At 44.0% G+C, this 14,029-nt stretch overlaps 1 protein-coding gene across 3 annotated transcripts in view; it reads right to left on the bottom strand.

Annotated features, from left to right (window-relative positions):
- Positions 1 to 1,527, bottom strand: part of CKAP2 (cytoskeleton associated protein 2) — a 17,149-nt gene extending 15,622 nt beyond the window's left edge. For 2 of the 3 annotated variants that reach the window (XM_077752584.1, XM_077752585.1), the window contains exons 1-2: positions 1,410 to 1,527; positions 391 to 472 (exon numbers count right to left, since the gene is read on the bottom strand). In XM_077752584.1, coding sequence (XP_077608710.1) covers positions 391 to 472; positions 1,410 to 1,479 — 152 coding nt within the window. In that variant the 5' untranslated portion in view covers positions 1,480 to 1,527. Of the gene's footprint in view, positions 1 to 390; positions 473 to 802; positions 877 to 1,409 lie in introns of those variants that run through there. The other variant, XM_077752586.1, reaches the window with a different exon arrangement.
- Positions 1,528 to 14,029: the final 12,502 nt, after the last annotated feature.

The following is a 14,029-nucleotide window of genomic DNA, read 5'->3' as shown; positions in this document are numbered from 1 at the left end:
CACCTTCCTAAAAATAACTGTCCACTTCTCTGTCTCTCTCTCACATACACAATAAAAACTTTGCTAAATTAAGAAAGACCAACATCTGTAGTAACACTGTATAAACCATAGTCAGTATTTTGGTATAAACAAACACTTTGTGAAAGTGTAAAATACACACCTGATTCTGAAAACTCAGTACCAAAAAGGTATGCAAAATTTCTTAATAACTCTTAAGAATTACATGTTGTAATTATAACATGTAAAGAACATATAGAATTCTCCTTTAAAAAAAAGTTTTCAAATGCGGCTACTAGAAAATTTTAAATTACAGTACAATTGTGGCTCCCATTACATTTTTATTGGACAGCTCTAATTTTACAGATCTGAAATGAGAAAATTTGACCTCACCTGGATATGTGATTTTCCTCTTTGTATGCAAAAAATGTTTTTCTTTTTAACATATGTTCCTTGAGTTTCTGTCTTCTTTGTTCTAAAGAACGAAAAGGCGACAAGCCAACATTTGTTACAACGGTAACATCAAATAAATATTCACTAAATGCACAACTTCAAAAAATGCTCTACTAGAGATCATATCTTGTACACAACAGAAAACTTCTTCATTCAGTTGCCTTTGAGAAATAATCCCATTTTTAAGAAATTGTTACCGTAAAAGGTGCACACAACCACTGCACAAGAATTACATTTTCTGCCGTCTGAAAGTGAAAAATCTGGACCATATCATTTTCAATACAGGATTACTGAAACCCACGCTTTAAGAAACTAGCAGAGACGAGACCCCAGACCCTAAGTTGTAATTTACCAGAACTGGGTTGGGTGAGAGTTTCTTTCCTCTGCTTTCCCATGTGGAGGACAAAGAACTAACATCATTTCTGAAGATCAGGCCAACCCTGGATTTACACGAAGTTGAGAGTCTTAAATTTGAAGGATCAGAGGAGGCAGCCCCGCCTCTCCAAATACTCGCGCTCCGGCGGCGGGAGCGCCCTGCGCATGCGCCCTGGGCTCGGGGCCCGAGCGCAGCCCCGCCCCCGCGGGTCCCGAGCCCCGAACGCAGGAGCCGCCCGGAGTGTCCCGCACCCTCCCTCGCCAAACGGACTCCTTCACTGCAGGCCGGTCCTTGTCGCCAGTGGCTCACGCCCGGCCGGTAACGCCCGCACGGGAGGCGCTCAACCCGCACACTAACACCACGGCCCGGGCACCGCTCTGGCTGTCCACTTCGCGAATGCCAAGGATGAGGCTGCGAGGGGCCGAGCGATCTGGACAGGCTTCTGTCGCAACTGAAGTTGGCGGGTCCGAGGCCCCGGCCGCTGAGTGCGAGCTACCCCTCCCCCACGGCCGTCCGCGTCCCCATCCTCTCAGGCAAACGAGGCGCCTGCGGGTCGCGCCGCTCCCGCCACCGCGGCCCTCACCTCTGAACTCGGGCTGGGCCCTCTGGCTTGGGGGCAGCTGTAGCTCCGGGGGCACTGCTGGGGTGCTCATGGCTGCTACGGGTGGAGGACGCGTCTCGGCCCCGACGGTCCCCGACTCCTAAAGCCAAGGCGGCTGCAAACTGAACACGCTGCCGGCCCCGCTGCAGGAGGTGCGGCGTGAATTAAATGAGCCAATGGGCGCAGAGGGGCGGGGCCTGGGCCGCGGCTGCCGGGGCGGGTCTTGCCCCAGCTGGATGCGGTGAGAACTGCTCAGCGGAGTCCCCAGGCTGGCAAGCCTGATCAGCTGTTTCCGCGTTGGACATGCGACCCGGGACGGAGGGGGGAGGGGGGGTCTGCAAAGTCCTTGCTGTGTGGCAGATAGGACTTGCCTTTGGACGCTCATAGTGCGTGGAGGGAGGCAGGCTAGAGAATTGTCGTTTGGCAGCGCTTCTTAAAACCGGGGCGTGCTTGCTGAGGAGGCTGTAAGCACCCACTGCTGTACAAGAGCATGTGTCTTTCCCTTTCACAAACATTACTTCGTTGCCACATGACAACTCCGACGTGGGACTCTAGGACTGCGGACAACATGGACCCCCTCTCTGGCGATCCATCCTGTTTACGCTCCTGCAATGACTTCCCTCCGGATCCGTGTTCCAGGACCCCTGAAGGTTATCAGGAAGGTTTGTTCTGATCCTCACTGAAGGGGCGCACGGAAGGAGCCACTTTGGCTAACGGGTCCACAGAAGGTGCCACTCTACGTTAACCGTTCCAGCCGGGTTTTAAGCAGGGAGACAGAGACCGGAGGATACAATTTTTTGTATCCCCTGCGCGGATATCTGTGGGATACTCCAGAGCTGGCTCTCAAACGCCAGTTCTTGCCGTCTTTCTCTGCTTTTTTTTCTGAAAGCATCGTATGGTATAGCATCTTGCTAATGAAGTCTGGGATATTCCGTTGTTGCTTTTTCTTGATGAAATGTCAAGTGTAATTTTGCGTAACTTTGCCTGCACTAGACGCCAATTCTGGGAGAGCTAACAGCCAAACAGCACCCATCATCATCCCTAAGAGATTACAGCTCTTTGCATATTACTTTTTTAATATTGTCAGTTATGTACTAAAGTTCCCAGGGGACTGGCTGGGTAACCAGGGATTAAGTGACCGAGAACAGTTTAACAAAATAGTTTAAGAGTTTAACAGTAAAAAGAGTGACTCAAGAACCTCCCAACCATTATGCTAAGTGAAAGCCAGCCACAAAAGGTCACATATATGGTACGATTCCATATGAAATATCCATCATAGAGAAATCCATAGAGAAATGACACAGATTGGTGGTTGCCAGGGGTTAGGGGCAGGGGGAATAAGGAGAGACCACTGAGCTGTTCACTTTAAAATGGTAATTTTATGTTATGTAAACTTCAGTATTTTTTTAAGGGGCATGGTTAAAAATAGTGACCCAGAGAAAACCCTGGAGAGCTCAAGAGGCTGAGATGGAGGGTTGGAAATCCCACAAAACTGCTAGGTTTTCCAACGTGGCACTTTCCCCCCACAGTCTCCAGACTTACCCACTCCAAGAATGGTATCTCTTTAAAGACACTTTTCTAAAACTGTCATCATCGCACAATTGTTGGAGGGAAGGCAGACCATTCTCTAAAAGATCCAGGAGAAGAATTCCTTTCAGAAGAGTCCTTCCCCAACACAGATGACCATTGAACTGCAGCCAGCTGGAGTATCTCTGACCCCCTTCCTGTGAAACAGAGCACCTACGGGAGAACAGGATAGGACCATCCAAAGGATAGAAGAAGACAAAGGCAGGCCGAGGACACAAAGTCCAAGGAGGAAGGTACCTGAAGAAAGAGGTAATAGTCCTGTGTTGGGCACTGAAGAGGACTTGTAGGAGTGAGACTGAAAGGAACCATTGGATTCAGAAGCTAGGAAGGTCTGGCAAAAACAATCTGTGGACAAGTACAAACTATTTTGATAGAGATTGCATTCAATCTGTATGCTGCTTTGGGTAATATGGATATTCTTTTTTTTTCTTTTTAACTTAAATTCATGTTAACATATAGTGTAATACTGGTTTCCGGAGTAGAATTTGATGATTCATCACTTACATATAACATCCAATGCTCATCCCAACCAGTGCCCTCTTTAACGCCCATCACCCATTTAGCCCATCCCCCACCCACCGCCTCTCCAGCAACCCTGTTTTTTTCTCTATATTTAAGAGTCTCTTATGGTTTGTCTCCTTGTTTGGCTATTGTTGATAGGGCTGCTATAAGCATTGGGGTATATGTGCCTGTTCGAATCAGCACTTTTGTATCCTCTGGATAAATAACCTAGTAGTGCAATTGCTGGGTTGTAGGGTAGCTCTACTTTTAATTTTTTGAGGAACCTCCATACTGTTTTCCAGAGTGGCTGCACCAGTTTGCATTCCCACCAACAGTGTAAGAGGGTTCCCCTTTCTCTATGTCCTCGCCAAAATTACTGTTTCTTGAGTTGTTAATTTTAGCTGTTCTGATAAGTATGAGGTGTAGCTCATTGTGGTTTTGATTTTTGTCTCCCTGATGATGAGTGCTGTTGAGCATCTTTTCATGTGTCTATTTGCTATCTGGATGTTTCTTTGGAAAAGTGTCTATTCATGTCTCCTCCCCATTTCTTAATTGGAGTATTTGTTTTTTGGGTGTTGAGTTTGATAATTTCTTTGTAGATTTTGGATACTAACCCTTTATCAGATATATCATATCCAAACATCTTCTCCCATTCCACTGCTTGCCTTTTAGTTTTGTTGATTGTTTCCTTCACTGTGCAGAAGCTTTATATCTTGACAAGGTCCCGATTGTTCATTTTTGCTTTTGTTTCCCCTGGCTTCAAAGACATGTTTAGTAGAAAGTTGCTGCGGCCAAGTTCAAAATGATTGCTGCCACTAGGATTTTGATGGTTTCATGTCTTACATTTAGGTCTTTCATTCATTTTGAACTTATTTGTCTACATAGTATAAGAAAGTGGTCCGGTTTCATTCTTTTGCACATTGCTGTCCAGTTTTCCCAGCACCGTTTGTTGAAGAGACTGTCTTTTTTCCATTGGATATTCTTTCCTGCTTTGTCAACAATTAGTTAGTTGTGCATTTGTGGGTCCATTTCTGGGTTCTCTATTCTGCTCCATTGATCTATTTGTCTGCTTTTGTACCAGTACCGTACTGTCTTGATGATTACAGCTTGTAATATACCTTGAAGTCCAGAACTGTGATGCCTCTAGCTTTGGTTTTCTTTTTTAACATTACTTTGGCTATCCAGGGTCTTTTCTGATTCCACACAAATTTTAGAATTGTTTGTTCTACCTCTGTGAATAATGGTGGTGCTGTTTTGATAGGGATTGCCACTGAATGTGTAGATTGCTTTGGGTAGTGGTAATATGGATATTCTAATGAGATTTTTCCAATCCATGAGCATGGAATGTCTTTCCATTTGGTTGTGTTGTCCTCAATTTCTCTCATCAATGTTTTGTCATTTTCAGAGTATAGGTCTTTCACCTCCCCGGTTAAGTTTATTCCTAGGTATTGTATTCTTTTTGGTGCAATTATAAATGGAATTGTTTTTAAATTTCTCTTTATGCTACTTCATTATAAGTGTATAGAAATGCAGCCAATTGCTGTGCATTAATTTTGTAATCTGCAACTTTATTGAATTCACTTATTCTAATAGCTTTTGGATGGAGTCTTTAGGACTTTCTATATATAGTATCATGTCATCTGTAAATTGTTAATCCCCCAAACTACTCAAATACAACTTTTATCTGAGACTACTTTGTTCCATTAGTCTCACTTTATAGCTACCAAGATGAGCAATTTCTATTGTCATTTTTCATGATATCTTCTCTTAGAAAAAAAGAATTAGTGATGTTGAGACTGCCCCCCCCCCCGCCTTTTTTTTTAAAGTAGACTCCACGCCCAATGTGGGGCTTGAACTAATGACTCTGATATCAAGACCTGAGATCAAGAGTTGGACGCTCTACTAACTGAGCCACCTAAGTGCCCTGAGGCTCCTTTCTTTATGCGTGAGAATGGCAATGATCTCTGGAGGCAAAAACACATCGTGCATCATTATTTATTAGGGAAATGCAAATCAAAACTACAATAAGATGTCACCCCACACTGCTTAGGCTGGCTATCATTGAAAAAAAAAAAACAAACAACTATTGGCAAGGATGTGGAGGAAAGGGAACCCTTGTACACTGTTGGTGGGAATGTAAATTGGTTCAGAAATCTGTTTACTTATCAAAATGTTAAGAAGAGTACTACCATATGACCAGCTATTCCACTTCTGGGTATTTATCCAAAGAGTATGAAAACACCAATTCAAAAAGACATATCACCCCTATGTTTATTGCAGCATTATTTACGATAGTCAAGATACAGAAGCAACCTAAGTGTCCACCAATGGACGAACAGATAAAGAGGTGGCAGTCTGCGCGCGCGCACACACACACACACACACACACATTGACAATGGAATATTAGTCATAAAAAGGATTGCAATCTTGCTATTTGCAACAATATGGATGGACTTGAGAGTGTTATGAATGAATCAGAAGAACAAAGACAAAAAACATGATTTCATTCATACGTGGAATCTAAAAAGAAAGGAAAAGAAAAGAAATGAGCAAAAAAAAAAGAAAACAGACACAAAGAGCTGATTGGTAGTTACTAGGGGGTAGGGGTGGATCAAATGGATGAAGGGGGTCAAATGTATGGTGATGGATGATAGCTAGACTTTCAGAGGTGATCACTTTGTAATGAATACAGACGTCAAATTATAATGTTGGACACCTAAACTTATGTATTACATGCCAATTTTACCTCAATTAAAAAACAAACACATCATGGGGCGCCTGGGTGGCTCACTCGGTTAAGTGTCTGACTTCAGATCAGGTCATGATCTCGCCGTCTGTGAGTCTGAGCCCCGTATCAGGCTCTGTGCTGACAGCTCAGAGCCTGGAGTCTGCTTCAGATTCTCTGTCTCCCTCTCTCTCTGCCCCTCACACTCTGTCTCTGTCTCTTAAAAATGAATAAATGTTAAAAACAAACACATCATGCTTTTAGTTAAGAACTAGAGTTCCAAATAATATGCCAACTATGATGATTTATATAGCCTTTTTTAAAAAAATATTTATTTTTGAGAGACAGAGAGACAGACAGACAGACAGACAGACAGGGGTAGGGGCAGAAAGAGAGGGAGAGAGAATCCCAAGCAGGCTCCACACTGCCAGTGCAGAGCAGGGGCCAGACTCACAAACCATGAGATCATGACCTGAGCCAAAGTCAGATACTTAACCTATTGAGCCACCCAGGTGCCCCAATGATGATCTTTATAGTCTTATAGCAGCAAAAATCTTCCCATTACATACTTTAGGAAAGTCATAATGTGGAATAATTTTAAGTAGTGATGGTAGCAATACATGTACCAGTTGTTTTAAACACATTACCATTATTACTGAGGAATAGCATAATTAAAAAATATTTTAGAAAGGGAACATAATGTCCACAGAAAAACAAAACTCAAAAGCTAAGATTTTCTTCTACTATCTCTAGCTTTCTTCTCATGTTTTTGATTTGGTTTTGGTCTCAAGTTTTATGACTCTGATATATAAGATACTTAAAACATGGATAACCTGTGGGGGGGGGTGTGTGTGTGTGTGTAGCTTTGCATTCTAGGGCTTTCTCTCCCACAGCTCACTGGACACAGGGGTCCCGTAGCATTTTCCATACATGGAGTGGAAACCTCCAATCACAGAACCCAGCTGGGTATGTACACTTTTATTATCTCTCTTTTTTTTAGGGAGCTGACTGTGCTGATTGTCTTAATCTTGGTTGTCGCAGCCTGAGGAAAGAGGGCCTTTTTCTTCTCCCTGCTGGCTTCTCAGCTTTCCTTCCCCCCGGTTCTCACCTTTGGGCGCTTCTCCCAAGCCAGCCCTGGGAACCCTGACCGCCTTGTCCATTGGATTTCAACATCTTTCTGCTTTCAGTTAGGATGCGATGATGGTTAATTTTATATCAACTTGGCTGGGCCACAAGGTGCCCAGATATTTGGTCTGATATTATTCTGAGTGTTTATGTAAGGGTGTTTCTGGGTGAGATTGACAGTTGAATCAGCAGACTCCGAGGGAAGCAGGTTGCCCTTCATAATGTGAGTGGGGCTCATCTAATCAGCTGAAGGCCTGGACACAACAAAAGGCTGACTCTCCCCATTCCCAGCAAGAAAAATTCTGCAACAGACGGCTTTCAGACTCAAACTGGAACATCTGCTCTGAGTTCTTGATGATTGATGATTGATGATTGATGGCCACGATGGCCCTTGGACTTCAACTGTAGCGTTGGCTCTCCCGGGTCTCCAGCCTGCCTGCCAACCCTGTAGATTTCGGATGTGCCAGTGTCCATTCCATCTCTTTCTCTGGAGAGCTCGGACTCATACAGATGCCCCGTTCTCCTTCGTGGATGAATTACTTACCAGGCAGGTACTCTGGCCTACTCCATTCTCATCTCTTAACATGTCTGAGACACATGACATATCTCCTTGCTGCAGCCTAGAAAGAGAAAACCCTGTACAGATGTCTATCCCAGCAGCTCTCATGTGTCAGGCACATTTGTTTACTGTGAAGCATATGCCCCTTAAGGGTAGAAAGCATATCTTGTTTTCATGTCCACACTACCCAGCATTTTCACCATTGCAAAGTCCAAAAAAAAAAAAAAAAAACAACCAAAACTGCACAATTCCACATCAAACTAGGAGACTTAGCTTATGTGATGTTACTTTTAATAGGAGAAAAGGCAAAACATACATAAATAATCTAATGGCAAAAAATCAGGAAATGACAGTAAATGGTCACAGGTAACAATGGCATATTACCATGATTAAAATGTCAAATAGGGGTGCCTGGGTGGCTCAGTCATGTGAGCGTCCAGCTCTTGATTTTGGCTGAGGTCATGATGCCAGGGTTGCTCCACACTCAGCATGGATCCTTTCTCTCTCCCTCTCTCTCCCTCTGCCCTCTCCTTGGCTCACGTGCTATCTCTCTCTCTCTCTCTCAAATAAAAATAAAAAATAAAATGTCAAATAATGGTTAGTGCTTTGGGATAGTCATGATATAAAATGAAAAGTATGAAGATACAGAAAAGAAGGGTCATAAATAGACCAGAATCTACACAGGATTTTAGAACATGATAAAGATGGTGCTTTAATTCAGCAGAGAAAAGATGGTTTCTGCACACTGGAGTCTGACCTTTCTTTTCTTTTTTTAAACTTTTTCTTAAATGTTTTTATTTTTGAGAGACAGACAGGCAGACAATGTGAGCAGGGGAGAGCCAGAGAGAGGGGGCGATACAGAATCTGAAGCAGGCTCCAGGCTCTGACCTAGCTGTCAGCACAGAACCCGACGCAGGGCTCAAACCCACAAACCATGAGATCATGACCTGAGCCAAAGTCAGATGCTTAACTGACTGAGCCACCCAGGCGCCCCTAGAGTCTTACCTTTCTTATAGAAATTCTGCTCCAGAGCAGTGACTCCATGATGAAGGGAGATGCAGAGCCATGAACAGAGAGGGAGTCATCCCTCGACCCTTCTGCCACATGGGCTGGCATGCGGCTTTGGGACTTGAAGAATGGGCCAGGGGAAGGCAAGTGCCCTCACATGCATGGCTTGACTTCAGTCTCCTTGCCCTAATCCTGACCTGTTGATGTTTCCTTTATTTAAAATGAATATTTAGTTTATCATAGGTTTTTAAAATTAATTTTGATTTAAAAAAAAAAAGCATATTGCTTTTTACTACACCAAAATAAAAAGCTTTTGGACAGCAAATGATACCATCAACAACACAAAAAAGCAACCTACTGAATGGGAGAGGTTATTTGCAAATGATATATCTGATAATAAAGGGTTAATACCAAAATATATAAAGAACTTGAACTTATACAACTGAACCCCTTGAAAACAAATAACCCAATTATAATGGGCAGAGGACCTAAATAGGCATTTTTCCAAAGAAGATATACAGATGGCCAGCAGACACAGGAAAAGACATTCAACGTCACTGACCATTGGGAAAGTGCAAATTAATGAGACAATGAGACATCACCTTATGCCTTTCAGAATGGCTACATTCAAGATGACAACATGTGTTGGTGAGACTGTGGAGAAAAAGGAACCCTCATACACTTTGGTGGGAGTCCAAATTCATGCAGCCCCTGTGGAAAACAGTATGGAGCTTCCTCAAAAAACCAAAAGTAGAACTACCATATGATCCAGTAACTCCACTACTGGGTATTTACCCAAAGAAAGTGAAAACACTAATTCAAAAAGATATATGCATCTCTAAGTCTATTGCAGTATTAATTATAATAGCCACGGTATGGAGGCAGCCCAAGTGTCCATCGATGGTCAAACGGATAAAGAAGAGGTGGTATATATACACAAAGAGTATTACTCAACCATAAAAAAGGTTGAGATCCTTACCGTTTGTGATGACATGGATGGATATAGAAGGCATGATGCTAACATCATGATGACAAATCAAAGACAAATACCACATGATTTCACTCATGTGGAATCCAAAAAACAAAATAAATGAATAAATGAAAAGCAGAAAGAGACCCAAAAAGCAGAAAGAGACCCATAAGTACAGAGAACAAGCTGATGGTTGCCAGAGGGGAAGAAGATGGAGGGGAAGGGCAAAATGGGTGACACAGGCTTCCAATTATGGAATGAATAAGTCACGGGAATACAAGGGACAGCACAGTCAATATAGTCAGTTAAGAAACAGGAATTTACAAAACCAAACATATTTCTTTAACATATCATTTTTCTTGATCACTGAATTCTTGTGTCACCTCCTTAAGATTTGTACCTGAGAGGAGGGCCTCCCTCCCCTTACCTGAGTGCCAGCCCTGCCCAGCTTGGGAGAAACCAGTGGCTTCTCTGGCCAGCAACACTGGAGAGCAATTCAACGGCGCCTAACACGTAGCAGGTCTTTAACGAGTATTTTCTGAGTTCTTGTTTAATGAGTAGGCTGAGGACAGAGAAGCCTGTCTTGAAATGACTCCAAAGAGATGTTCTCAACTTACTGACCTACTTGCCTATGGTCTCCTGGGAAAAACCACCTGTCAGTCCTTGCCAGGTGAGATCCCAATAGGCTGCCTTGCACAGGCACTGGGAGAGCTCACAGATCCAGAAAAGCAAAAGTGATTATGAGACACTTAAGGAAACAGCAGCTTAAAGAAGGAACAAGATGAATTAGGATAGGAGGCTACTGTGGAGTGTGAACTCAGGAACGTCACAGAAGAAAACTTTATTGAAAATGCAGTGAGAATTCTGTGTAGATATGATCGGAACATTCTAGTGTTTCAGGAACTAAAAATTCTGATTTAAAAAAAAAAAGTCCCAGGGGCGCCTGGGTGGCTTAGTCGGTTAAGCGTCCGACTTTCCGACTTTCGCTTAGGTCATGATCTCGCGGTTCGTGGGTTCGAACCCCGCGTCGGGCTCTGTGCTGACTGCCAGCTCAGAGCCTGGAGCCTGTTTCAGTCTGTGACTCCCTCTCTCTCTGACCCTCCCCTGCTCACGCTGTCTCTCTCTCCTAGAAATAAATAAAACATTAAAAAAAAAGTCCCAATTAAAAAAATTCAACAGAAGAATTGGAAAAATTAGTGGTCACTGTTAACACAAATGTAGCCCCAAAAGATATAGAAATGAACATGATGGTAGGGCTCATGGGAAACAGTTCCGACAGGTCTAAAATACGCAAATAACCAAAGGTCCTAGAGGGGCCAAAAACAACACAGAGACCAGAAGTAATCAAAGATATAATAGAGGCACACTTTCCCGAAGGGGACAGGAACTTGAGTCTTCAAATTGAAAAGGACCATCATCTCACAGGCAGGACAATGAAGAGGGATACAGACCCATAATCTTTGACCTGGTGAAATTTCTGGACCTCAGGGAGAATGAGAAACTCTTTTTTCTTTTAATTTTTTACAAATAGTTTATTGTCAAGTTGGTTTCCATATAACACCCAGGGCTCATCCCCACAAGTGCCCTCCTCCATGCCCATCTCCCCCTCCCCCTCCCACACCCATCAGTCCTCAGTTTGTTCTCAGCATTCAAGAGTCTCTCATAGTTTGCCTATCCCCCTCTCCCCCACTAATTCCCCCCTTCTCCCCCACAGTCCTCCGTTAAGTTCCTCCTAGTCCTCCTATACCTGCAAACATATGGTATTTGTCCTTCTCTGCCTGACTTATTTCGCTCAGCATAACACCCTCAAGGTCCATCCATGTTGCTACACGTGGCCAGATTTCATTGTTTCTCATTGCCATGGAGTATTCCATGGTATAGATAAACCACATCTTCTTGATCCGAGAATGAGAAACTCTTACAGCTTCCAGACAGCACAGCTCTCTTACAAAGAACGAGGTAGTCTAGTACTGGGCTTGCTTATCCTTCGGTGCCTCTTTCAATCCATGGTGTGGCAAAACCCCATGCCGAATCAAATCCGTGTCTTTCCTACTCTCCCATTAGGTTTTGCCCCCGAGTGGGGCTGCAGTATTGCTCCTCTGGCTTCACTTTAATCGCATGTTAGGAGACTTCAAGCGGGCCAGGCAGTCGTAGCATCCTTAGGTGTGTGCTCGTACCCCCTCGCACCTCAACCACCTCTTCCAGTCTTGCTTCCTCCTCCGAGAAAACCAGCCCGGAGAATTGTTTCAGACTCCCCCCACAAACTCTCTCTGCTCACATACCCTGCTCTCCTCTGCTAACAGAAACGTCTCTGACCCTCTCCTGTGCATTGTCTCTCATCTCCTCCGGGACATCACTCAAGCACATCCCTCTGTCTTGCGTCTTACCCAGTGCTTTGCCTCAGTCACTGCTAGCAGCATTCAGACGCACTATTGTATTTTTCTACCTGGAACACAAACAATCCAAATTTCTAAACCTCACTCTGCCTTCCTATTACCGACCCATTTCTTCACTCTCCTTTGCAGCAAAGTCCTCAAGGGAGTTGTCTCTATTCCCTGTCTACAGTTCCTCTCCTCTCTTTCTCCTTGAAGACCGCTCCATTAGGGCTTGCTCTGCAGCCCTCCATTGCCCTCACTCTCGTCAAGGTCACCAACAACTCCACATGGTAAAAGCAGTGAGCCATCTTCACTCCCATGGTCTTGACCCGTGAGCAGAATTGTACACCTGCTCTTTCCTTCTCCCTGATATGCTTTCTTGACTTGGCTTCCAGGGCACCACCTTCTCCTGTCTGAATTCCTATCTCACTAGCAGCTCCTTCTCCATCTCCTCCTCTGTACCCCTTCTTTTCCCGACCACTTTAATTTTGTCTAAATTAACAATCCTATCCTCTTAAGTGGAGGCTGTCCAACTTCAGATGGTGTTAGCCATTCTTCAGGACAAGGATTTTCTTTTGATTAAAAGGTATTTTTTTTAAAAAAGGTATTGAGAAATAGCCTCATCAGTAAATAAAAAGAATAAAATCACTGTCAAGTAGCAAATAAACCAAAAATGATAACGTCTAGTGTACACAGAGCTACTTGGCCTGAGAAAAAGACCAATTTGCTGGTGGCACTGCATCCTGGTTAAATAAGTCCCCAATACGACCCAACTTTTTAAACCAAGAATTCTATTTTGGGAAGACACACTAAGAAAATAATCCCAAAAGCCAAAAAATATATCCGTTGTAGCAGTACAAATATAGGTGCTCCATTTTTTTTTTAATTTTTAAAATTTTTTTTATTTATTTCTAGGAGAGAGAGAGAGAGACAGCGTGAGCAGGGGAGGGTCAGAGAGAGAGGGAGTCACAGACTGAAACAGGCTCCAGGCTCTGAGCTGGCAGTCAGCACAGAGCCCGACGCGGGGCTCGAACCCATGAACCGCGAGATCATGACCTAAGCGAAAGTCGGACGCTTAACCGACTAAGCCACCCAGGCGCCCCATAGGCGCTCCATTTTTATATTTGCAGGCAGGAGCAGTGGCAGTTTGTACAAATATAGTACAAATATAGGTGCAAATTTTATATTTGCAGGTGGGAGCAGTGGCAGTTTGTGGGGACCCGGAAGATGTGCATATTAAAATATTGTCTGGAGTAAATTCATGATATTGAAAATGTTTAAACGAAAATGATCTTTTTATTTTTTAAAGTAGACTCTGCTCTGATGTGGGGCGTGAACTCACCACCCTGAGATCCAGAGTCACATGCTTTATCAACGGAGGCAGTCAGGCACCCCTAAATGAAAACGGTTTTAATGGGAAGGATTGGGGGGCCCAATATAGTACTTCCATACTGATTGCCGCTGTGTAGAAAAGAGTTCAGGCCACAAATCTTCATTTGGAAAGAAAAGTTCCAGTGTTGTTATTTACAGCCTTTGATGAACGCGGCAACACGTTGGGCAGCGACAAGAAAACGGCACAAATACGCAGGAATAATGCACAATAAGGAAGTCCAAGCTGCGTCCTGGCCTTCCTCAAAACCCCTTGCAAGCTGCGGGTTCGTGCCCGGGCTGGACAGGGAGGGGACGACCTCCCCCCGGGCCGCCGGCTGACCGACCGCCAGGGGGCGCTCCACGCACGCCCCCAGATTCCC

The sequence above is a fragment of the Crocuta crocuta genome, unplaced genomic scaffold (genome assembly GCF_008692635.1).
Source record: "Crocuta crocuta isolate KB4526 unplaced genomic scaffold, BGI_CrCroc_1.0 scaffold190, whole genome shotgun sequence".
Lineage (NCBI taxonomy): Eukaryota > Metazoa > Chordata > Mammalia > Carnivora > Hyaenidae > Crocuta > Crocuta crocuta.
Note: the sequence above shows the minus strand (reverse complement) of the source record. Positions and strands in the feature narration are given on the sequence as shown.